Below are 27,481 nucleotides of genomic sequence, written 5' to 3' on the forward strand. Positions count from 1 at the left end.
AATGTCTTTTGGTAACCAAAGTCAATGCAAAAAATTGTCTTGATAGCTAGAGACTAGTTTGAGTGCTTATGTATAGTTTTTCTCATTGGTCTGGTTTGTATTTGATTTTCTTGCACCAAATTTCATACAGTTGAGTCAATAAAATGCTACCAACATATTGTATATTCACTCATTCACCGGGCATATTTTATACTGCTATCCAAAATATCATGACATTTTTAGAAACAGGTGAATAATTCTTAAATCTGTCTCTGGTGAGAAAGTCAATGCCTGCTCATTACGTCTTCCAAAAATAAACAATGGATGTACTTGTATCTGCAGGCTGTAGATAATCTGAAAATCAAATACATCAGCTCAGTACAAATCCATGAAGAGATTGTCCTGTCAGCCAAGGCGAGAATAAAGGCTGTGATTGAAAACAACATGCATGGTCCAAGCAGGTTAGTACCTTTTGTAAGCTTTTCCTTAATATGAAGCAGAGGCTACAAAATTCAATATTTCTATATTACGCTGCATATTTTCTTTCCAATGTGGTTTTCTACAGCAAACATTTAAGCGTTGTATTGTTTTTCTATCACTATAACACATATTGTCTTCAGTGATAATTCAATAAATAATTAAAAATAATATAATATAATATAATTTAATAATATATTAGGCTACATATTGAAATATAGTGATCTGATTTGATGTTCATCTGGTCAAATACAATTTTAGAACTATATAAACAGTAGACTTTTGGGAATCCCATTCTTAACCAAGCTATTTATTCCATTAGTAGAATTTATTCTCCAGGCAAGCAACTTCTGAGTAGCAGGTGTATAATTCCAATGTTCCCTTACAAGTGGCTCAGCAGGGCCTCCCAGCCATGCATCCACACGAGACAGCTCATCTGTTTAATCCTTATGTTTTAGTCAACCTTCCTTATTATGCAGACAGGGCTCCTGATGCTCAGCTGGATTTTGACTCTCAGAATGAATTGATGGGATGCTTTGATCTTGGTCGTGCATTGCATCTGTTTCATCTTTCATCTTAATGCATGATCTTGCCAACCCCAACTATTGCTCCTTTTCAGCAAAATCTATCAATATCGCTTTGTTCTCCTGCTTGACGGTCAATGACTGGACAATAAACTTATGTAGATAATATTAAACCCCATTGAACATTGGACTGTGTGGTAAGTGATGTAAGCGCATAGCAGGTGTATATACATGAATATACTATTGACGTTAGAACAATTGAATTCTATTCACAAAGTAAACACTATGAATTAAACCTAACCGAATGAATTTCTGATCCAAGGTTTCTAACCCTTAGAGCTTTTACTTTGACCAGCTTTATCTTGGCCAATAGACAATTTAAATTGAACATTGTATCATGAAATCTCTGTTTTATGTTGGTTTATCCTGTAAAATAATCACCATTTTTGTTGCAATACCATTAAAAAGTATTTTTTTTCCAATGGAGGGAGATAAAAAATGATAGTGTTGAAACTTGAGGGTTAATAATTGAAGATTCATCTTTAAATGATAAATTCTAAGAACAATTCTAATACAAATACGTTCTATTTTTCTCTGAAACCTATTTAATATTTCATTGTTAGGTTGTTGTAATTAGAATGACAAGATTATACTAATATCAGAAATGTATGGTCCACTATGTTCCTTCACTGCATTTTAGATACTGAATTATTATTATTATTATTATTATATATTTTTATTATTATTATTACTATTATTTTTACTGCTCCTAATAAGTTAATCACAAATTAATTAATCATTAGGGCATTAATAATATTTATAATAATAATAATAATAATAATAATTATATATATATATTATGTTATTAGTTTTTTTACTTCCATCACACCCATTGATGCTATAGTTAAAAGTAATAGATGACTGGCTAGCTTTATTCAACTCTTAGGGTATGTTCACACGGCTTATTTGCAGCAGTAAACCCCCCGGAAAAATGGCTGAAAATACGGGGGCTGAACGCCTCCAAACATCTGCCCCTTGATTTCAATAGGAAAAACGGCGTTCCGTTCCCACAGGGCGTTTTTTACGTGCCCATTTTTAAAACGTTTATTGACTCAATAGAAAAACATCTCCAAAATCGTCCGTAAAGAAATGCCGCAAAACTGACGCAAAAAACGCTAGTTGCTTAAAAAACGGCTGAAAATCAGGGGCTGTTTTCCCTTGAAAACAGCTTCCTATTTACAGCCTTTTTTTGTTATGCATATGAACATAGCCTAAGGGTATGTTCACATGTGTAGATTTTGCAGCCTTTCCACTGCATTTGTAAAAAATTACAGGAAAAAATGCCATGTCTGATCATACCTATAGAATGGTGGATATAAGGCCCATTTACATGGGCGAATGATAGGGCAAACAAGCATTTGTACAATCATTAGTGATGAATAGATGGGTGAAGAAAATAGGATCTGTAATGGCGCTGCTGTGTGGTAACGGTCGGTGGAAAATCGAGGAATCGATTCTATATTTAAAGAATTTTTATTTGTACAGGTGTATTTTTATTTGTACAGGTGTATCAGCCACCTGTACAAATAAAAATTCTTTAAATATAGAATCGATTCCTCGATTTTCCACCGACCCTTACCACACAGCAGCGCCATTACAGATCTTATTTTCTTCACCCATCTATTCATCATACCAAGCGGTTACCTTTGGAAACCGGCCCGGATCTGGCAGCAGCACTTGTGGACCTATTTGCGTATTACCTATGGCGAAATGGTGAGCATGTTTTTTTCATTCCTTCATCCGCCTATCCTACTGATCTGCACTATGTGGCGCCGTGGTTTTTGCACTCTCTCCTACAATCATTAGTTTGATGGCTAATTGCTTTTCTTTGCAGCCCTTAAAAATATTGTTGTCGGCAGTACATCTCACTGTGTAAACAGGGAATGTCCTGCCGACAATACGTAAACTGTATGGAGGCCTACTGATCATATAAACGTTTGTGCAGTTTGTATCGGCCCATGTAAAGGGCCTTTAAACAAGCTCCGATTGACCTGTTATTATCGGCGCTCGTTATTTGCAGAAATCTGCCCGTGTAAGCCAGCCTTTATACATGCAACCAATTTCTGTTGCAAACATTTTTTATATTATATCTTATCTCTCTTATATCTATTATCTACTTTATCTGTAGTAAAACTACAGAGAAGTTAGTTTAGCGTATCTATTAATCTTAGAAGTGAGTATTAACTAAAACATATCCCCTAACATTTTCTAAAATACAAAACAAAGTGGACCATATTATAATCTATCCATACCGGGCATTTACTTAGAAAAAAAATAATAATACGTATCTTGACATGGTACAGCCATTAATATCTAATAAAAAAATGAAACTTCTCAATTTACTCACCTTTAGAATTCCTCACAATTTCCTCCCTTCTGCTATTCGGTTACATGTCTTTATGCTGACCGTCACATTTTCAGGCTGACCAATCACAGATTATTACCATTACGTGTCACCATAGTGACGTCACTACCCAGCTGACTCACATGCCATATCATCCCTAAGGACTACACATCATCAAAAAGACATGCAAACAGAGGTGGGGCAGGGGATCCAGTAGCAAAGAAACAGTGAAAAATGTTAAAAGCAGATATATTGAAAAGTGTTTTATGTTAGCATTTTGGATAGAATTAAAGTTGTTTTTTTTCCCTGGGAAATCTCTTTAAAGTCATAGTCTAGTTTACCTTAAAATGTGAAAAAATCCTTCTTGACCTCCATGGGCAATTAAACAGTGGGAGTGTTGTTGTTTTTTTTTTTTTTTTATGTGTGTGAAGGAAAATGACCAACCTTTTATTACATATCACTCTCTGACAATAACAGTTCATGTGGCAGGACAGTTTATCGTTTCATGGCTTGAGGAGCAAAGAAACCTACATGTAGTTGGAGATTAAATCTATTTTTTTTTATCTCCAAAGGATGACCTTGTATCTTCTAGGAGGGACAATAAAACTGTCACAACATTTATTGTGTGGGCCATTCATGTATTGTTCTGCAGTGATAATGCCCCCATAGTCTTCTCTTCATCAAAGTGAATACATATAACAGACATGATGCATTTGCCCTATGAGTATACTTGAATGTTTCTAGATAAATGATCCTTTTTAAAAATTGATCCGCAGCATCAAACCAAAAATTTAACTAGAGGTGGCACTAGTACTTTATACTCTTCTAAAAATACCAAACTTTAGCAAATAGGCAAGCAACCTGTATATATTGATGAATGAAATTTTCTCTACTTACATTGGAAGAGTATGGAATTTTAATGAAAGAATAGTTGGGACAAGTTTGATAACTACATAAAATTATTTTTAATTCTAATAAAACATTAAGTGATTGACATTATGGTGAGCAGTTTAGATAATTGGATCTAAGAATTAAAATGGTAAAATAGCTGCCCATTTTATGTTGCCTTACTGGGGATTATGACGCATTTTTTTATTACATCAAACTTTATTGATTTACTATGGGTTTCTTGAAAATTTCTATGTTCAATTTAACCTCATAGAATAAGGCCACAATACAATAGTAGCATCATATCTAGCAAGTATAAAACTCAACATCAGATATCTTGTCAGTATACAGATGTGTTCACCCTTATCTTTGCTTGAATTTGGTTAAGAACTCCAATTTCTCATGCAACCATTTTAATACAATATCGCAACATGCTGGAAAAACCCTTGACCGGCTGCAATTCTCATCACAACCACTGGGCGGCCACACATAGACAGATATAGCACAGACATCTCGTGACAGTATCACAAAATTATGTTTTAAAGTTGCTCATCTGGCACCACACATCTCAGGATATGTTGCGATATTAGGAAAGGTAAGGGAGGATACATCTGTATAATTAATCATAGTTTGTAGTAATAGTCATACAAATGTATAATTAGCATGGACATAATAGTCCTTTTACAGTTGCCCTTTTACAGAAAACCTAGGCTTACACCGAGGTGTAGAAAGGAAACATGGGGCCCCATAGCAACAATTGGAATGGGGTTCTACTCCTTCCAAGTATGAAAGGCTCATGATTAATGTGATCTCCTGTATCTACTGTATTTCTCTTTTCTTTGGTCCCCTACTGACCTGCATTCATGTCGCTACTCACGTTCCATCAACCACAGTTAGAATTAACAGCACCCTACCACTGAGTTAAAATGGTTCCATAGCAGAATCCATGCCTTCTACCCTGGTATTTACACCCACGATTTTAATACTAAAGGACTCTTTCAAAACCTTTTATTTTTGAGTGATGACCTCTATTTGGGTACTAAGGGCAACAGGGACAATTATCATAGAAAGTTTTGTTGCAGTAGGCCCAAAGTGGTCTACGTAAATCAAAGTCTTGTAATACTTGTCGCATATGTGTGACCTTCTGTTAATGTGTGAGCTGATAAAAGCAATGTAAACTCCATAGATAAGGCATGCAGATTAAATATACCATTATATAGTTAACTATTAGAGTAACATATGGCTTTAATACAATATAACATTTTAAAGAAACGGAAGTCACATCTCTATTATGCCCATTTTGTCTTTTACATAATAACTGTTCATGCTTGGTTATATAGATATATAGGCCAAAGTATTGTATGCTTGACATAAAAGATTATACCATATAAAAAGCACTGTTCCTACTGACATTCACTGTGTTACTGCGCTATTATTGAATTATAAATATGTCCTACATTTGTTTGCGGTTGTCAGATTTTAGTAATGTGGTTGTATTAAGAATTACTATTTTGTCCATTTCTATTCAGTGCCCTATTAATTATTAAGCAAATGAGTTTTATTTGTGTGCTTTAGATACATTCTGGTATACAAGCCTTTTCTACATATGATCTCATCTCTTACTGAAAGGCGGCTGAAAATATTAGTCCAAAACGATGTTGGGCTTAATGTCTATGCTAGAGAACTGGACAAAATGACAAAACTGGCATCAGATGTTGCTTTGTTGCCAGTATTTGTGCCCATGAAGATGCTGCTAATGGATTGTTCTGAAATGAATCAGGTAATCATTGTAGACCTTTGACGCAAATTGCATTTTCTTTTTTTTAATTAAAATGTCTTTAAAAAGTTTTATATAGTGGTGGAGATGTAAGAAGACTGGGGTACCTTCTCTTAGGTACATAGTTGGAGTTTGCATTGTATCGGGTGCCATATTCACCAAAAAAGTTCACACTTGTTGAGAAATATGAAGTGTGCTGCTAAACAATGGCAGAATGCAAAGTTTAATAAGTAAATCGCACATGTCACTTGTGTGGGTAAATGGAACTTGGTCTTCATTTAAACATACCAATTCTGTTTAATGTTTCAAAACTACTGCAATTGCAACAGTAACTCTCCCCCACTATATATAACTTCATATGTCTTTAACACTGTTTAATATACTGCTGTCTCGATCTGAGCCTTTCCCCATTTATTAGAAAATGTTATTAACAGCTATGCACCATTTACATAAATTATAAAAAAAATAATGGAACTTTGATTTGCAGATTTTTTTTTTTTACTGCTGCCCCTCTTCCGAGTATCCCTCAACTATCATTCCGTAGAACCATTGTGTTCCTTGATCAGGATTTCCCTAGAAATCAGCAACCTTCAGAGTAAGGGTGATATTACATGGCCCGATATGGGCCGTTATAACGAGCACCGATCAATGAGACCACTCTGCTTTCACAAGGAACTACGATCAGTAATGTATGGGGATGGGCGATTGTTACTACGATCGCCTGTCCTCATACATTTCAATCATGTCTGCAGCACATCTCCCTGTTTACACAGGGAGATGTGCTGCCGACAATGATAATACTTTGTGCTGCATAAATGATATGATAAGCCGATGAACGAGCGTTTGCTCATTCATCGGCTGATTGTTGCCCTGTTTACCCAGGGAAATTATTGGGAACGGGCGTTCATATAAACGCTTGTTTGCCCGATCATTGGCCCATGTAAAATTGCCTTAGAGAGGCTCTGTCACCACATTATAAGTGCCCTATCTCCTACATAATGTGATTGTCGCTGTACTGTAGATAACAACAGTGTTTTTTATTTAGAAAAACTATCAATTTTCACGAAGTTATGACCTATTTTAGCTTTATGCAAATGACTTTCTTAATAGACAACTGGGCGTGTTTTTACTTTTTGACCAAGTGGGCGTTGCAAAGAAAAGTGTATGACGCTGACCAATCAGCATCATACACTTCTCTCCATTCATGTACTCAGACATCGTGATCTTGCGAGATCACGCTGTGCTGTCACTTACTCACACATTAACGTTACTCAAGTGCCTTGAGAGTGAATAGACATCACCTCCAGCCAGGATGCGATGTCTATTCACAATCCCGACACTTCGGTAACGTTTGTGTGGGACTTAAATCACAGCAAGCGTGATCTCGCGAGATCACGCTGTAATGACAGCACAGCATGATCTCGATGTGCTGTGCTGTAATTCCCACACAAACGTTACCGAAATGTCGGGATTGTGAATAGACATCGCGTCCTGGCTGGAGGTGATGTCTATTCACTCTCAAGGCACTTCAGTAACGTTAATGTGTGAGTATGTGACAGCACATCATGATCTTGCAAGATCACGATGTCGGAGTACATGAATGGAGAGAAGTGTATGACGCCCACTTGGTCAAAAAGTAAAAACACGCCCAGTTGTCTATTAAGAAAGTCATTAGCATAAAGCTAAAATAGGTCATAACTCTGTCAAAATTGATCTTTTTTCTAAATAAAAAACACTGCTGTGATCTACATTACAGCACCAATCACATTATGTAGGACATAGGGCACTTACAATGTGGTGACAGAGCCCATTTAAGTCAATTTTCAGATTTCAACCTACCCAGTGGCGAGAAGGTTAAGAATTCCTGCCTACTAACTACAGACGGCAGGCTTCATTTTATGGCAGCCTCTTGTTTGTTAATAGATCTCTGACTATAGAGGTACATATAGATTCTGCTGAAGGACTAGCGGAACAATGGTGTAAAATTTCAGTTTCCCACTACACTGCACTATTAAATCACATAGATGATCCCTTACGTGTAACTGAAATTACCAAAATGTTTGTGGTAGACACACAAATTATTTTTTTTAAATTCACAAACCTGTAGAGTTTAAATGAACATTATTAAATGATAATAAAATGAATGTAGTTAAGTTGTACAAATGTCCCTGGTGTTAGTAATGAGGTGAGAGAATGTATCATTTAATATCCTTGTGTCACATACATGTTTAAGATCAGAATATTTACATCACTCTCATATGTGCTTTAGTAAATTCACCTAGAAGAATATTTTATATTTAATGCCACCTACTTATACAGGGCAAACTTACGAGTCTATAAAGTAATAAATGATGGTAATCTGTGCTTCAGCAAGAGACTGAGCCTGAGATGCCCCTATGGCACAAAACAATAGAAAAGTAGATCAAGGTAAAGGGTTTTCTAGACAATGATTTACTGGTCTCAGATCTATTTTATCACATTCCTTTATGGGTTTTATGTCACAGACAACCTCATAACAGAAACAATTCGGTTTTCAATTTCATTTTATTTACCATTTTCAATTTCAGAATTCCTATTAAAATGTCACTTGAACCTGTAAACTGGAAACAAAATCACTATTTACCCATGAGTTTTGCCTAAGACTGGCATACCGGGCATAGCATAGAGTGAAAGGCATAATACAATAAGTGAATATGGGAGTCTGTATGGCAGATAGAGTTGAAGTGCTAAGTATTATAAAATATAACCCAGAATAATATAACGGTTGTGTAGTATATCATTGTAAACACTCACATTATTGTTATAATCACATTGTTAAACCATTTTAATAGATGTTAAAATGGGATTTAAAAAAAGTCGTCACTTCCTATATACCTAGAGAAGACTTCAACACCCACGAATGGCTTCTCTGGGCCTAATTAAGACTAATGTACTGGAAAAAGATGCCTCTTGTGTGCCAGTGAGTTTGAAATGCACAGATTTGTGGTCCCTGGAATGCCAAGATAATTTTTAAACAAAGCTCTCCTGTATATGTAGCGTAAAGATGCATTTTTGTAATCTCTTATTTATAGTACAGGTGAGGACAGGAGATGCAGACTCCGCAGTTTTGCATATGTACAAAGGAGAAAACTTAAGGCCCCGGTAATTGCTCGTGATATAGGGATGTGCTCTTGGTCCCAAATCAATCTTGTCACTCCTTAGAAAGCAATGAAAGATAATAAGTACTATTCACCTGATTGCCTCGCTCCGAGACAGCTGGTGACGCTCGTCTTCCTGATAGCCAAGAGTCTCAGATCTAACACGGGGATAAAAAAGAGCTGGGAGCTCGCTGAATCTAAATTTGACAGTAGATGACTGTGTAGAGGGTCAAGAGGGATAGAATCTGTGGCACGTATAAGAAAGGCACAACATTTATCTATGATTAGATGTCGCGATGTCTGATTTTTTTTTCTACAGTGGATGATTGATCGTACCCGCCAGCTGACTAATATCATAATTAACGAAGTTGCTACTACATCTGAGAAGTTTAATCGAAAAATTTGCCAGCAGTATGATGGCATTGTCACAAAAATCACTGCCATTGCTGAATCAACATCTGCCCTTGTGGAGCTTGAAGACTACATTCACAAGCTAAGGACTGTGGAGCTTCTCAAGATTATGGTAGGTTATTCTCCTGTATTTTTAGCCTTGCTTCCACCATCTGAGATGACATTTCGTCTTCTGTCCACCATATTGGTAGCTTATTGAAATTATATTTTTTTTTGAATGGTAAAATATATTAGAAATGTTTCCTGGTAGTATACTTTGGCATATTTTGTGGGCGAATTTGACATGGATATTAATCCATGGCTTGTCATTTATAGAGTTTGTCATAAAACATGGATTGACCCAATTTAAATCCCCCTCTAATGTCTTACACCTTTTACTTTCGGCATTAAAAATAATTTGTGCCTCTCTTCATTATGAGAGTTTTGTTATTTTCCTCTGCTCAGCCAAGCATCTATTCTGCAGATGATGTTGTGAAAATGCCACAATGACACATGGTTAATGAGCGTCACTGGTGACAGTGACTGAGAGACGCCTTGTAGCATACATTAATAGTAATACAACTTGTAGGAAGTTGAATGGTAAAAGCGCACATTATTTATTTATTGTCACATTTCGAGCTTACCAGCTGATAAGTCAATTTAGATTATAAATAGGGTTCTTTATGAAGGTGATCCCACTGTTTCGGAGGTTATCAAGCCCATTACGGTAAGGTTTAGAGTGTACATTTATCTTGTGCTTTTCTAATTCGTTATCTGGTATAGTGGCAGCTCTTAGGAGCGTATAGAGAAAAGCTAGCTGTTTTTCATAGAATTTTGTTGTTGTTTTATTATTAGACTATCTTCTTATGATATTTCTACTCTTAAACAGTCAGTGTTATACAGCTAGTGTAAAGGTGGGAAATGTTGACGTGTGCAATACATTGTGCTTTTTCTAATGGGGCCATTAATGGGGCTTTTACTGTGTGTTAAGCATGTTGGCAGACATTTAATGAGATTGCTCACCTCTGTAATCTTTGCTGGTGGATTTGATGCAAATGCTGGTACATCTCTTTCAATTTTTAGGATAAACTGGCAGTTGCTGCAGAGAACCTGCTTTTCCTAATGGACTATGCATCCTTATCAAAGGAGGACATTATTCTAAATGGAAACACGTTTTCTTGGCCTCAGAGAATCATTCCTATCATTAGTGGCAGGTAATGGATACTAGACATGCAGATTTTTTTTTATATAGTTAGTGTTACCGAGAATGGAATAAGAGCTTCCTATGCCGAATATAATTAAGAAGTGGATTGATGATGTCACCACGGCTTACATAGAAGATTAGTCTGCGGGAAAATGTGACTGTTGTTTTAACCTAAATCCAGTAATGTTTAATATAATTCAGATCTAGCCTATTGTTATATGTTAGCTGGGTGATGAAAAGAGAAGGAGGATTAGAGGCCAGTTAAGCCGGTGTCACAGCTGATGTACAGTATATTTTAAACAGGATTTTCTTCTTGGAATTGTTAATATGACCTCTCTAATGCTTTCAGTGGAATATATAATTTTAATGAAATGTTAATGGCGGTTTGAGATGGGACATTAGCAATGCATAAGGAAAGTACTGCCCACGTCTTTATTTTTTGCATTTGAAATGGGTAATACATGTCCTGCAGGTGATGGAAGCTCTTGCCGTTTTAGTGAAGATTAAATTTGATTGACCTTTATTAGGGTGATTAACCTCTCTGAAATTAAAAAACGCTTCTAAATTATTCTGTCCAATTTAAATGTGAACATAGAAAAAGTAGCATACCAGTAAAAGTGTATAAAACGAAGATTCCATTTCTTCTCCACCCCCTTTTCTTATGTGCTCTGCAATCACTTTGTCAGTGTGACACGATTGCAGAGGGAGCATGATGGGGCTCTGGCAAAGCTTGCTCAGTGGCAGAAGGATTTCACAAAGCGCTTGGCTGATGTGGTCATTGAGGTGAAAGACTTTCAGAAGAAAGAGAGGATGAGCGAGGCCAGTACTTATGTACAGAAACTCAACACCATCAACAGGAGAATACAGGAGTTTATGGAAGAGGTAGGTTCTGCTTTCAACCTGCTCTACATACAGAATATAACAGTATTTTCTGTCTTTGCTGTATTTTATACACTATGCTTGTGCTTGTATGCTTAGATTGTTGTTTTCAGTGTAGATAATTGATCATTTTGCATGCTGTATGCATTTATAATATGATTCCACAAGGAAATAATACAAAATAATAAGTCATTTGTTACATATGATTATTTCTAAATTGGTGTATCAGCTGCATTGACTCTCCTTTAAAGATGATTTTGAACATAAGCTGATTTATCCATAAAAATAAGATGTTCTCCATCCGACTGCTTATAATACAGATATATTACAGAATACTGGATTACTTTAGGTGTAATAACCTTATCATTCTTTAGTCTCATCATGGTGCAGTGCCATTATATTATCTCTTCATGCTACTCTCAGCTTTCTTATCCATCTTGTGCCTGGAAACGTTTAGTCGAGCCCTGACCAGGTATCTCTCTTGGGTTTAAAACCATTCTAAAGGCAGTTAGAAAGAAAGACATTGACTGTATTTGGAATTACAACACAAGTGGCAGACTAAATACTATTGCGATTTTTTTACCCAATTATGCAGGAAAAATTACACAACAGTCATATTTGACCTATATTTACTACTCATATTATCTTGAATGATCCATGATTGCATTTTTACAAACTATAGCCTCCCTAACCTGTTTGGCCAAGTGACCTGTTAAAAAACATTTTAAAGATAGTGCCAAGTCTTTACTAGTTTACCCATTGCCCTACTGCTGGCACGTGGCAGATCGTTATTACACACATGCTCATTTGCACCTTTATCTAACATTAGCCAAGCTGTATAGTTTTCAATGTCTTCTTGTTTTATGGACTAACTCCTAGATTATGTACAAGTATCTGAAAGCTTGTCTGCAGAGAGAAGCGTTTGTGCAAGCTACAGTATCGATGGACTGCTTTTTGTTATCATTTACTATAAGCATAGCACAGTTGCATTAAAATGAGTATATGCTAATGAGTACCTGTGTAATGAACGCCTGATAAAGTGCAAACGTGCATATATTATAAATGTGTTGCCAGAGTGTATATTATATCATTACGCTTCCTTAGCAACCAGGCTCTTATGTGAAATTACCAGTTCTTTCACAGAATTCCCCACATAATACGTAGTACTATTCAGAGAATTGCTTAAATAACGACTCCCTAACATAGCAATAGTAAGAATTTAGAGCTGTAAGTGGAATTTCCAATGATCAATGTTTTCTCTGCTGCCTGTAAGTAGGTTACAGTCTATACGATGTGTCCTATTTGGCACCAACATAATGCAATAAATTGTTATCATGCCATGATGCCATAAATGATCTGTAGTTTGCTGATGGAAACTCAATTGCAAGGACTTTTGGGATTGCTACTGCTCATAACAGGAGTGACTCAATTACATTAGAGAGCTGCTTTTTAAGCATCTTCCTTCTGTATCCTAAGGCACCTGTTAAGGTGGTAGTTCCATTTAAAAGGACCCTTGCATTCTACATCTGGTTCTCATCGGCCAATCATATCATTGCCATTGTATTCCATCACTACAGATATCACTTTAAGAGATAACACATGCTTTTGTGAAAATGATAAGATTTCTGGTTCGCATATTTCAGAAAGCTCATATTATCAAGGAGGAGGAGCTGCTGGGAGTTGAACAAATAAGCACTTATAACCAAATATCAGAAATCTGTAAATTAAAGGCGCCCTATGAGAAGCTGTGGACCACAACCTTGCACTTCAGCACTTGTTACGACAAATGGATGAACGGTCAACTGCAACAGGTCAATGCGGAAGAGGTGGAGGAGGAGGTGAGTAATAAGTCATTTTACTCTGTCCAGTTACAGATATGGGAGTGGCTTTTTTGGCTATCAACCATTATTGTCATGGAGCACCAAAATAATGGATTATATTTTATGATACATTTAAGCTTGTACTATTGTTGAAAGAATCTCCTCTTGGAATAGTCATCTAAAAGGGAGCTGTCCATTCCCGAAAACAAAAGACTAATGTGCTGTTTTTGCTCTAAAATCAATTTAAATTTTATTGGTCTAATATGACACGAATTACCCTGAGCGTGGCAATATGATCGATGAGTCCTATAGAACTGTAAAAAATCAATAACTGCTTTCTGAAAAAAATGTTTGTCATCAGGTGCAGAATTTATGGAAGACTAGTTACAAGCTGACAAAAGCATTTTATCACCCGGACTTACACGGACCTCTTAAAGTAGCGACAACCATTAAGACTAAGCTTGAGAAGTTTAAGATCAACATGCCTCTTGTAACAGCTTTGTGTACACCAGGGATCAAGCCAAGACATTGGAATCTTATGAGTGAAAAGGTGAGAAAACTATTTGTGAGTTTATTGCTGTGAGAAGTTTGTATTGTGCTTTGTATTTCCAGTGTTAGCAGCTGAATATCACTCTAGCCATTTCATTCAATCCATTATCATGAAGCTTAGGAAGTCAACACGCTGATACAATGACAGTTCTCCAAGTTATGATGTGTTCTAGAATGCGTTATTGTATATGTGATGACTGCTGTGAATTCAGGTTTGTAACTCGTTCTTCGGTAATATGTATTTGCCACAGGCTTGATCTTCTAGAGCTAGTTGATACATTGTACAGGCAATTCCATATCCAGATTAGTCCTGATAATACTATTCCCGCCACATAAATGTAAATCATTTCTAATCACTAGTGAAAACATTTATGCCAAAAACAGGCAGGTTTCCAGTAATATAGAGCAATTAAATACTCAGCTTCAATTTGTCAATTTTGTTCACACACATTACTCACACATACATTCCTCCTTTTCTCCTGTCCCGATGTCTTGTCGAAGAAAATAGGCTCTTTCTTTTATGGATATTACCAAAGATTCCCCCCAAATTACAGACTTTTTGCATAAATGGGCCTAATTACCTGAATTCAGTTTTGATTAGCAATGTTAATTGATGCAGCTGTGGATGCTATCTGTTTACCTAAATTACCATGTGCATACAGCAATATGTCTGAGAGGGAATATGCTAAGCTGAAAATACTAATTAGCCATGGCAGATTGTTATTCAAGTCCCATCTTTCAGCTTTTTAATGAAAGCTCAGATGTGTCAGTGTTTTCTGAAATTCTGAAAGAAATTTCTATATTACATATGATTTCTAAATTTAATTCCACTGAACAGATGGGAGGATCAAATAAGGCTCTTCCACACAGCGTATAGTGTCATAGACACACACACACACACACACACACACACACAGACACAGACACAGACACATACACATACACATACACACACACACACACACAGATATTTTATATATCACATTGGAAATTATTATTTTTTAACACTGAACTTGTTTGGCTCTAATATTTGAAACCATAGCCTATACTAATAATTCAATTGAATGGAATGGACTCTTAAATGTCAACCAATGCCTTCAGATTTTCCTCCCGCCCCTAATAGATTAACCACAGATCTATACATAAAAGAATCCCTTATTGTTTGCTGATATGAAATATCTGGATTCTCATGGGTCATTCAGCATCTGAATTTCCTTTTTCTGCTTGTTAATTTTGTGCCATTGTCTATGAATTATCTATTTATTTTAATAATATCAATTTATTATTTTATTTTCCCCGCCATTGAAAATGTTAAATATAGTCTATACGGTACATGGTGGGCCTAATACCAATAGCTTATACTTCTGCATCATTGCTATACTAATAGACTTCCTCCACTAAACTCAGAAATTGGGAGAAATGTGAAATTAACACTTGTGCAAAGGTAAAGTGAAGTCGTTTTCTATGACAACTAATCAAGTTGCTGCTCTTATTCTGCTTTCAAAGGGCCTTAGATAGATAGGAAATAGGATCTGGTTGCTATGGGTAACTACTTCCCTTTTTATTTGCATTAGTTTTGCTAAATCTCTCCCATGGTATTATAGACACAATAGGTCTTTCTCATTTTTTATTTTAAGGGGACCACCACAGATTGCTGGAACGGGGAAGCCCCGGAATGGAGAGTGCTTTGTCATTTCCATATCTCCCATACAGTTGTATAGAGGGGCTGTGCACTTTCTTAACAGCTGATCCCAATAAACTCCTTCTTATGTAGTGCTGGTGGGGGGAAATAAGTTGGGGGTCTCTGTTCTAGCAATTTTGGAGATCCCAGCAGGTTGAGATCCATTTTCACCTTTACTTCACTAAAAAAATCTATTCTAATAAAATCACTGGCACCTCCCCCAATAATGCCAGAAATCTAGTCTGGCATTATAGGGATGAAAATAGTTATTTTGAAGACCATTTTTTCCACTAAACTGCTTAAAAAATTGCAAACATTCCAAATAAAATTAACTGCAGACTTTTCATTGTTATATTTCTTATTGAAAAAATACCATCTCCACACTAGTTTTGACATAAACTGCAGTCATCACTCATTGAAAACACAGTACTACTCGCCAGGTGCTCACCAGATGCAGAACTAACAAGTCTAAAATCTAAAACCTTTCATGAGAACTGCAATTGTCATTTCAAAGTTGCTGTAATTTGCAATATGATTGGAGGATCTCTCGTCTCCAAGAAGCTAAGCTACTAAGGTACTATATCCTTCTGTGGACAATGAGTTCCCTACATATTGGTTCAATTTGCAAAATAATTCAAGAAGGGAAAAAAATAGATCCATGACATGCCACTTGTACTATAGCTTCCCATTTGCGGATATTGGTAGCACCATTAAAGAAAATACATATGCACTTAGGCACTTCTCTGCCCAGGTTTTTATTCTAACCTATGTATTTCTAAGTACTGATCATTTCCAAGTACTGATGTGAGGCCCTCTAAAGAAAAGTGAACCTGTTGCAGACAACAGCATGTCCCACAAAACGGAATATATACACAATGTAATAATGACATACATTCAATAGTTTTGCCACTGTGTTTATTGTGCTGGTGACGTTTTCTTCTCATATTACTGTGCATTAAGATATGACATTATGGCAACAATTGTAAAAAATGTGTTATATAAATTATAAAGTTACCATACACAGCTAAAATATATTCCAGTTAAACTAGTTACACTAGTGTTACTTATTGTGTTTGTATTGCCAAAAGATGCCAACCCATTCATACTCAGTTGAGTAAATGTTGCTTCAACACATTAAAGAGGTTGTCCAGTTTAGAAAACCCAATTTCATATTCCCTATTAGGGAATTATGAGTTAATAGAGGGGAATCCTCTTTTTAGGATCCTCATTTCTTGGCCAGAGTGGAGAGCGGTTACAAAGAACGTCTCTTGCTCTGGTGGACCTGTCCAGTCCTGTAATAAATAGACAACCCATTGATTTAATAGGAACTGTGTAATGCTTAATTTCCCCTGTGGTGTCACTGTAGAGAAATGTAATGCTTACAGCAAGGTTCCTCTCAGATTACAGCTGATCTGTGGGGGTTACAAGAGAGGGATTGTCCAAAGCGGAGAACCTGTTTAACAACCCCATTTTTAACTGAAGCTAGCATGTCAAACAGCTGTTATCTTCACGAAAGATGGCTGACCATGTAAAACATGGATGGGCTACATCCACAAGAGCTGCTTTTGTTAATGGTTCTCCGCTCTATCTCAAAGAGGGGAGTCGTGATCGGGAAGCCCCTTCTATGATGTCCATATGCTCTAATAAGGATAAAAGGAAAAGAATTGTCGAGCTGAGACAAAACATTTGAGGGATTCACAACAAAGATATTAGTGATGTTAAAATGTGTCTTTATTTACAAATTTTTTTTTTTAAATGCAGTACTTAGCCACCTAGTGATCTAGAGAGAGCTAAAATATGTGGGGTTGGGTTATTTCAAGCCCCTGCTTGCCAAATGATGGTTGAAATAATACTACTATCCTTGGGAAATCTCATCTTTCTTTCTTTCTAGTAGTTGACCTTATGTTCTGATTTGCAAATGGTTCTTTATAACATAAAGTTACCCCCTGAGGCTTTGAATGGACTGATTGAACAAGTGCCGCTTCTCAGCTGGCACCTTTACCTGTGTTATATTCTCAATGATGCCATGTTAGCACTGCGCCACCTGCTAGGCTAGCATAAAAGGCAACATAAGGTAATAAGATGCTGTAAAGATGACAGCAAGTGCCAATAGATAACTTCAATATCCCATTTGATTTTCAGTATAATATTTTAGGACAACATTTACAATCTGCTGCGCAATCCCACAATAAACGTAGAGTCATTCATTTCAAATTTTCGAGAGTTCTCCTGTCATTCTTTTTGACCAATTAGTCAAGTCTTGTTTTTGTTGTATCTGATATTTCAAGTATGTTTGTTTTAGTGCCTATCTATTCTTATTTAACTTGCAGTAAAAAGTACTGTACAATTCAACCAATGTTATTTATATTTCAAAATTATTTCAGCTGACATATCCAGTTGTTATTTCTCCATGTATTTGGTTTGTAAAGCAAGCTAGTTTATCTCCGACCTTGGTTTAATGTAATATACATTTCAGTTCTTTCCAGAATGTCTGAATTATTTATCAGCATTGCAACATCTACCACTGGCAATACATCATTGTTATAGAAACTTGGCCCCAAAGGACAATTTCCTATTAAAATCACCCCCTCCCTTAGAAAAAAAACATTGTCCTGCTGTTGTGAAATTGTGTCCGTCACAGATATAAATGACATCATGAGACAAGGCTGTTGAGCAGCAGAAGATACCGAGCAATGTATTTGGCGAACTAACAGCACCGTGACATCCTATTTTCTCTTTCAGTAATTACTTTCTGCAGTTCATAAATGCTCCTGCAACTCAAGTCTATGGGCCTATTTTTCAAAGGCTAGATTAACTAGTTTCATTTAAGTGCTCTTGTTGCATCATTTCACATGTAAGACTGGAATAAATACTCTTGAAACTTCCAGCTGCAAGTGAGCAGTTCATTTCTTGAGGTTTATATAATTTTCAGTGTAGTGTTGTTCTACTTACATGAGGCTTGCTAAATTGGATTTAAAGATTTAGGCTCTGGGTTTATTTTTTCCTATACAAGCATAAAGTATATAACAATAACTCACAATTTTTGAATATTAATACTTGCCCAGAATTTGTTGATTTGCAGTGCATTGACGTACAAGTAAGTTTTGGTACTGGACCAGTGCCTTCATCCTGTGGTTCAGTGTTGAATATCCAGGTTTAAAATGAACATCAAATAGTTATTTATGGTTTATTATACTAAAGAACAAGAATTGCCATTTGCCATGTATTTTCCCCTTGAGGACCCAGGTGCTGATCTTCCTACCACACCGGTGAAAGCAACCTCAATGATGTCACTACTGAGGTGGTGTGTTGACCTCACTTTAAAAAGACATAGGACAGTTTGGATTGACTGACAGGCTTAGCAGCCTATTGCTATAAATAAATCTTTATGGGTGGGCATAATGCAATAAAGCTGGTTGAATGTCATAGATTTTTGATTATGACCCATGTCAGGCACAGATGACTCTGTTAAAGTGTTATTTGTTTGAATTACTCTCCCTCTAATAAATATTCAGATATTCTGTTCTATTTTGTTTAATATGTTTCCTCTTTATTTTAGTTGTAATTTTAAGATTGGGTGAAAACGTTGTCTTTTTTTTTGAGCCTTGCGGTTTGTTCTATGATATAAACTATGTGGTATATTTGTATCCCTAGGTCGGGTTTAATATCACTCCACATGAAGGCACCTCTCTACTTGAAATTCTGCAGCTTGGCCTTGAAAAATACCTTGACGATCTAAATCAGATCAGCTTGCAAGCCAGCAAAGAGTATGCCCTAGAGAAAGCCCTGAACAAAATGAAAGCAGATTGGGAGGATGTGTGCTTTGTCTTTTCACCCTACAAGGATGGAAATAGTCATGTATTATCAGCTGTTGATGAAATCCAGGTGAAATACGTAAAGTTTGGTATTTATGTTTTAATGTAATTACTATGCCTTTCTGTGCAATATTTTTATGGTTATAATAATCTTTTAATCTTTTTAGGGTATAATCACATGTGGTAGATTTTTGGCAGAAATTAAACTTTAACAACAATAAGACCAAACAGGAGGTAGATGTAGAAGATGGAAAGGGAGGGAAGAATTAAAAATGTCAGACAGAAGGTTAGAAAAAGAAGGCTGACTACCCGGAAGACTGTGCAGACCCATAATCCATTTAGTATTATTCTAAGAATTTAGCTGTAGTGGAGGTAAATGTAGCATCAGAGATTCGTATGTATCTTATTGAGGTATTATTTATTAGGTGGCGGTCCACATTACTGATGACGTTTTTACTGTAGATCGGTTGGATGCACTTCCTGTTTTCCTGAGGTGTGCTATAAAGTGATTATTTCAGAGTATTTAGTTGCAAGTGATTATAGATACAATGGTATTATAACAAATGGGTTAATCAATTTGTCAGATTGCTTGACGCACACTCTAGAAAACTACATCCATAGACTCTCTGAGGGAAATAGCCACAAAGTCATTATTTAAAATGTTAGATTTGCAGAAAAAGCCATTAAATAATATCTGATTATAATATTTCTGTAAAGAATGTACTATTAAATTGATCTATTGAAGTATTATTGACTATTGCACACTGTCCACAAAGAAGCATTTGAGGTTGTTCAGTAATGCAAATCTAAAAGGAATGCAATATCTAAATTTGATTTATACATTGGTTCTTTATTTCCATTATACAAAACAGTCCCTATTAATAACTTGTTATGGAATGTTTGCTCATAAAAGTGAACATGCTCCATATATTATTTCTCACCTCACTAGATCAAATAACCAGAAGGCAAACAGCAAATCTGATTAATACCCCTATAGGACTTTTCACAATATATCACCTCCACACAATATGTTCTTATGAAGTTCTAATGTGACATCACAAATAAGGTTAATTTGGTTTTCTTATAATTCATATATAAAATGTTAATACTAAATAAAACATTTGTTGGATGATAAAACCTAATTCCTCCACAGAAAAACTCCCCTAGATCAATCTAACAAAACCCCTAGCACTATGTACACAACCAACTTTTGTTCTACTTATTGTATCTACATTTCATCCACCAATTTCTAAGGTGCATTCCAGGACTGGAATCCGTCTTTTATAAATGCTTCTGATGTCATGGCAGGGACCTCCGTGTCCTGTTCTTCTACATGTCCCTATATGAATTATTGTCTGTGGCCACAACAGTCAGGTTTGTTAGGAGACTAGACTCTGTAGTCATGGAGACAGGAAGTGATGTCATTTAATTAACAGAAACAGATAGACGGACATATTTTGGATCAGAAGGGGGTATCATACAGGAAAATAATATACATGTTAAATGCCATGCTGCATTATGTTATTTAAGTCAATTGTTATTTTAGCACAGAAATTCTGCTTTAAGCATGATTTACATCCACATGGTCTATGTTGGAATATTTAAAGGGACAATATTGGAAGGGACTAGGATTAGAAAAAGGTTCAGCTTTTTTTCCAGAAACAGTGCCACTCTTGTCGATGAGCTCTGTCTCTTATTGCAGTTCATCCTCATTGTAGTGAATCGGGATATGCTGCCATACCAAAAGCATTCCATGGACGAACATGTTTCTGGAAAAAAAACATTGCGGCCAACCTCTTGCATGAGTGTCAGAAAAAAAAATTGGGTACACTTTTGATATCACTTGAATCACTTCTTACTGTTACACCAATGACACAAATGTAGGATTCTGATTATAATAGGATTGCAAACTGTAGAATAGACATGTGTAAATAACATATAATATAATCTTTCTTAAGTGAAATTTTGAAACTCCTTAATTCACTTGGCAAAACAGAAAACAGAATGATGCAAATACACATCACATCTATCTGATCTGATGTGGAAACCATACCGTAACGACAAACAATACAAAGAGCATAAACACTTATCTAATTAAAGAGGATTTCCACACAAAATATAATATTGGCCATATATTAGTAAATCAGTAATTCCATTTATTTAAAGAGATATTGGCATTTTGGTAGCTTTTTAAAACTTTTTTAAAGTAACAATAGGAAGTGCATCCATATTGGTTGTCACCTTTGAATTAGCTTCTGAGAAACTAATAGTAAACTGCGATTGGTGGAATACCATCTGTTTCTGAGGATAGAATTAGAAGGTGACAGCCAATTCGGCTGCATTTCCTATTGTCACATTTGTAAAAATTGCCACCACTACATAACAGAAATAATAATATATGGTACATTTTATGTCTTGGTGGAAATTATTTTTAAGAAACACTGCAGCATGTAATTTTTTTCTGTTTTGACTGGAGTTTTCTTAGAATTATAAATTAAAATTGCATTATATATATCTTTTACACGTTTTTTTATCCTGGTATATAAGTGACAGTAGTCAAAATAGGAGGTCCAACTAAAAAAAAAGAACCCCTTAAAATATATGTTTCTTAATATTGGCACCTTGAAACTATACATTACTTATTTAGGAAAAAATTAAATGGTCCAGTCCCTTTTCTCAGACCTTTTCAAATTAGGTGAATATCCTTCGAACCAGAAGTAAAAGGTTCAATCAGTTGATGGTTGGCTTACGTTTGACTCCTCAGCTGCACCAATTTATCTATTCTTTTCATCTTTACCTTGGATTTCATTCAATACTGTAATCTAGTCATCCTTGCTTGATATTTCTCTACTTTACTTTTTCATTGTTCTCTTCTTTTAAGGTTTTGCTGGAAGATCACATTGTGAAAACCACAACCATGAAAGGCTCACCATTCATTACACCATTTGAAAAGGAAATATTAACATGGGAGGCTAAGATGGTAAGTTGCCCTTTGCGAAGCTCTTCTTCATTTTAATTAGCTTTTAGATTTCATTTCCAACCCACTTTTTAGATTTCACCTCCCAATACAAATCGTGCATCAGTGGGGAGAAAAAGTATAAGATTCTTTATGTTAAATTGATTTTACTTTAGTTTTTATTATGTGATGTTAAATGCAATAGACAAAGTTCCCCAGTAAGAGAGTGACTCATCCTAGTGAGACACACAAAGAGGCAGCTGTGCTGGCTCCTTCTTCACTGTGCTTCACCAAGTAGAACAGAAAACTGGAGTTGAGAAGGCATTTCTTAACCCTACTAGAATATGTGATTGCAGGGAACTTGTGAGAAAGTAGCAGTTTGCTCCTATAATCATACACAGATTTGTTTCAGACATCTGTCTGAGGTCCCACTAGCATTTCTTAAAATAGCTTGATTTCAATGTGTTATATTATATTTTTTTTTTTCGTTCAGCGGCTCTTTCAAGAGATTCTAGAATCTTGGCTCAGAGTCCAGATGGCTTGGTTATATCTGGAACCAGTGTTTGGATCAGAAGATATACGCAGTCAAATACCATTAGAAGGATATAAATTTGAAATCGTTGATAGGAACTGGTAAGTTTTTTTGCTGTTAACAGATAATCATTCATATAAACTTACATGGACAAAATACTATGCTCACAGTTTAGCAGAGTTGTAGCCATAGGAGGTGAAGAGGTAGCAGTCCCATTTGGCTCCTTGTGCCTAAAGGGGCCCAAATTCCCTTCTGCCACATAAAAAGACACCAGTATTATAAGTGACATATGGCAGGTGGGGGGCCTTGTTACAGATTTTGCATTAAAGCCCACAAGCTTCAAGTTATGCTTCTGCTAGGCAAATCAAAAAGATTGTTCAATGACAAGATTACTTTATGTCGTGTTTGTCAAATAAATAATTGTAAATGGATAAATCACATAAAATTGTAAGCAACTTCCAACGGCAACCCACCAGTCATTTACTTCTGTTCACAGTCCAATTTTAAATGTATTGGATTTGCAAATATTTGACATTAGGTTATTTACACAGTATTGATGAATAATATTTGTTATTACTGACAGTTAAGGTTCTCTAGGAACTTATGTTTATATCTGTTTAGGCAATCTACAATAACAATAGCAGACATGTTTGATGAGAAGAGATCTGATAAAGGACTACACAGTGATGGGGTATTTTCTCCTAAAAATGTATTCAGAATTTTGTGCTTTGCTTAGAGGTTGTCTCATAAAGACAATCGTCGATCAGTTGATGGACCGGCTTCTCTATCCCCGGCCAATCAGCTGTTATCACCAGGGGAGGCCACACCAAGCCACACATTCCAAATAAATGGCCATCAATGTAATGCATGGGTATGCTAGGTCTGCCAGAGCGGGAAACACTTATACAGAGCAGCTCTCCATTCTGGCACATAGAGGGAGGTTCCTAACGAAGGATGTCTAAAAGAGCATAAGGATAGGGGCTGTCATGTGAGAAAACCCTTTTAATGATCATTCAGGGTTACACCTTGGTGTTATAGTAGTTAATCTTTCTTCTGGGAAATTATTGCTATTGCACCATATTGGCATGAATTAGGTAGTAAGTTTTGACTTGAGACGAGTGATTTTTAAAAAATATTTTTTTACATTGATTCACCAAAACGTGAATCAATTTGATTCACTGGAAATTTGGAACCTGGCAAACCAATTCTACAGTCTTTAGTATACAGTATATCATTAAAATGTATATTTTCAAAAATAATTCTAGCAAAGCGGATCCCTGATTTAGTAATACACTTTGTGCCCATAGTTAAGTGCCCCTTATTTCTACATCCTTGGCATTTCAGAAATATAACATAGTCCTGCCTCTATATTCATCTATTTGATTATTTTCTACCTTTCCTGTTTCCTTAGTGACATTTTTACTTTGCTCTTTTATACCTCTTTTTGTTCTAAATCTTCCTTTATTTCATAATTATTCTGTTTCTACTGATGCTTGCCAAAGACATCATACGCCAAAGTCATTAATTTTCTGTTAGAAGACTTTCTTTATGTGGAGAACCTTTGAAGTCTTGAATTTTAAGCAGCTGACATTATTGTAGTCCATATTTGTCTCAGCCAGCATTTAATAAAATTTTCAAGAAATAATTTGCATGGAAGCCTTTTCACCTTATGACTTCTAAGTTGTAGGAAATAAATCTGCCTAGTTGAATTTATGGATAGGAACTAATAATTGGTTTTCTCAGCACTGCTGCCTTTATGTGGGAAGGACATTCACCTTGGGGTTAAGGCTGTGGATTTAAATCCAATATACAGCTTTATTTGATTCCACAACCTCTATTAGTTACCACTATTCATTTTAATAACTTTATTCTAGTATACTAATGCCATTAATGCTTTGGCTGAAAACTATTACTATTATCATTCTTCTTTTCTTCTTCTTGTTCTTCTTTTTCTTCTTGTTCTTCTATTTCTTTTTCTTCTTTTTCTTCCTTTTCTTCTTCTGCTTCTTCTTCTTCTTCTTCTTCTTCTTATTCTTCTTCTTATTATTATTATTATTATTATTATTATTATTCGTAGTAGTAGTAGTAGTAGTATTATTATTACTGCTACGTGATATCCAATTGGTTTCAAGTCCTGGGGACCAAATTAATATTGTTTAAGTGTTTGGTTACTAGTGTCCTCTTATCAACTCTTAAAGTCTTTTGTGCATTATTTTCATTGAGCTGGATGTTTTTGGAGTATGTCCAAAGTATGATAGTGTCACCTATAGTTATTTGGACTAAAGTCATTGCTCTTTACTGTAGATGTTGGCTGTATAGAGTTATACTCACACAGTGTTATGTACAAATTAGTATGTACCATCACTAACCGAAATGTAAATAATAATAAAAAAATGCGTGGATCATTTTCCAAGGTGTGCTACATTGTGTCAGGTAATATCTGTCAGATCTGCGTCTTTAGAGCTGATTGATAATATGAAACAAGTGACAGAAGCCATGAAAGATGATAGCTTGTGGAATGTTTGTGAAATGTTTTTTTCTCGCCACCAATGGAGTCAAAAGATCACAGAGCAAATTGGTCAACAATATTTCTAATAGAGAGAAGATGTACCTGCAGGTTGTCATGTGCTTAGCCAGTTTTACTAGTGCAGGTTCCTCACTTACATAAGCTTATTGTAGCAATGCATTTTATTTGTGATTTTATGATAATTGTATGTGTTTACAGACCTTTATTTTTTAAAAGATTACAACCGATTTTGTTGAATATTTTTTTAGCAATGTTTCTGTGTATATCATATAGCAATATTTTTGTACTAAGTTTTTAATATCCTGATGGACTCAGTGTGCATTTAAAAAGATTTAAAGAGGTATTCCGATCATAGACATGGCATATCAGTGGGATATGTCACAAACATGTGGTAAGTGGGGTTCTCACCTTTGAGACCTCCAACTATTGGGTACAGAGGTCCTAGGATGTTTGTTTTTCATAAGAAGTTGACTAGTTTCTGCACTAAGAAGGAAAAATAGGCGCATGTATGTGGCTCTCTATTATAGTCTATGGGAATTATGGAGCCAGATGAGAGAATGCTCCAACTGGTCAGATATTTCTGGCATATCCTGTGGATATGCAATAAATATCTATGTGCATAAATCCCCATTAGGTCCTCCATGTTTAAAAACTTGTAGATTCAAATGTAATGTAATTTAAATGTAGATTCAAATGTAAATTAAAATATAATTTGCAAATGATAAACACATTTCAATGTAAAATGTTAAATAAGTCACATTGTTATTTCATGACATAAAATGAAACGCTAATAGAGTTATGATGATGGGGTTGTGCTGAATATTACAAAGACATATATAGTTAATGCACGTATCTATCTTACATCTTGTATGTTTTAACATCTATGGGGGGGGGGGGGGCTTATCTGAAGATTCTAAATTGTTTTTCTATCAACATTGCCCCACAAGGGAAGCATGTATGTAATTGCTGTAATTACGCTACCTATGTATAGCCTAAGCCACATTTGAATACCATCATTTATGGTAATAGTGTTTCATAATGAAATCTTATCTCTTTAAATTACACCATAAACTCCATGGGAAAACTATTCCAAAACAGAAATTATATCTAAGACACATCTTAGCTTGGCATTGCTGACAGGGCAAAATAAGAACTGGCTAATTGGCTTATGCAGTATAAAGAAAGATAAATCCAGTTTACTAGGTAGGAACAAGGAGCAAGTGTAAACTCTTAATGTATAACGTTCATAACAATGTAATGAAATTTTTTAGTGAACTCATTTGCATAATACATTTTGTTTCTAAGAAGCCCAGTTCAGTCAGTTTAGACCAGTTTCATATAAAAAAAATTATGAAAATTTTAATCATATGATTCTAAAATATCTAGGACAAACAATTCAAAAATGTCCAACAACCTTGGAGGAATACTTTACAGCACAAATGCGGCTAGTGACAGGGATAGCCACCAGTAGTGGGTTGCCTCTTCTGGGGCAGTAGCCATATCTATCCTCCAACAATTAGTGTTTACATACTATTGTAGGAAATATAGGGTGAATAATTTGAGACGATATGATGGACATGGTGAGATTTTTCCAATTTTTTCCTGATTCTCTACCTATATAGTACGGTTCGTTGTTATGACCCAGGACATCGGTGTTACTGTATAATATGCATTAGTACATGTCCAAATCTGTTCCCAGGTTGTTGGGATTTTTTGAATTATTTATTCAATGTTGTCTTAGATATTTTAGAAACATATGATGAAACACTATATTTTATGGTTTTGTGAAACCATTTCTGTGATTTTTTTCTGTAATTGTTTCGTCACCTGGATTGGGCCATCATTGGGCTATTACTGTAACTTCATTCTAGTTTCATATAAAGTCAGTGTTGCAGCAGTTTCATGCAGCTTGCCCAATACTGTAGTGTTCATGGCCCCCAAA

The 27,481-nt window shown here is 35.6% G+C and overlaps 1 protein-coding gene across 1 annotated transcript in view; it reads left to right on the plus strand.

Annotated features, from left to right (window-relative positions):
• LOC142750387 (dynein axonemal heavy chain 3-like) overlaps positions 1-27,481 on the plus strand; it is a 1,255,980-nt gene that overhangs the window by 288,340 nt on the left and 940,159 nt on the right. Inside the window, exons 13-22 of the mRNA XM_075859390.1 lie at positions 322-440; positions 5,848-6,052; positions 9,506-9,709; positions 10,660-10,790; positions 11,467-11,662; positions 13,303-13,497; positions 13,841-14,029; positions 19,364-19,594; positions 22,406-22,504; positions 22,974-23,113. Coding sequence (XP_075715505.1) covers positions 322-440; positions 5,848-6,052; positions 9,506-9,709; positions 10,660-10,790; positions 11,467-11,662; positions 13,303-13,497; positions 13,841-14,029; positions 19,364-19,594; positions 22,406-22,504; positions 22,974-23,113 — 1,709 coding nt within the window. The remainder of the gene's footprint in view (positions 1-321; positions 441-5,847; positions 6,053-9,505; positions 9,710-10,659; positions 10,791-11,466; positions 11,663-13,302; positions 13,498-13,840; positions 14,030-19,363; positions 19,595-22,405; positions 22,505-22,973; positions 23,114-27,481) is intronic.

Source organism: Rhinoderma darwinii, chromosome 3 (genome assembly GCF_050947455.1).
Source record: "Rhinoderma darwinii isolate aRhiDar2 chromosome 3, aRhiDar2.hap1, whole genome shotgun sequence".
NCBI lineage: Eukaryota > Metazoa > Chordata > Amphibia > Anura > Rhinodermatidae > Rhinoderma > Rhinoderma darwinii.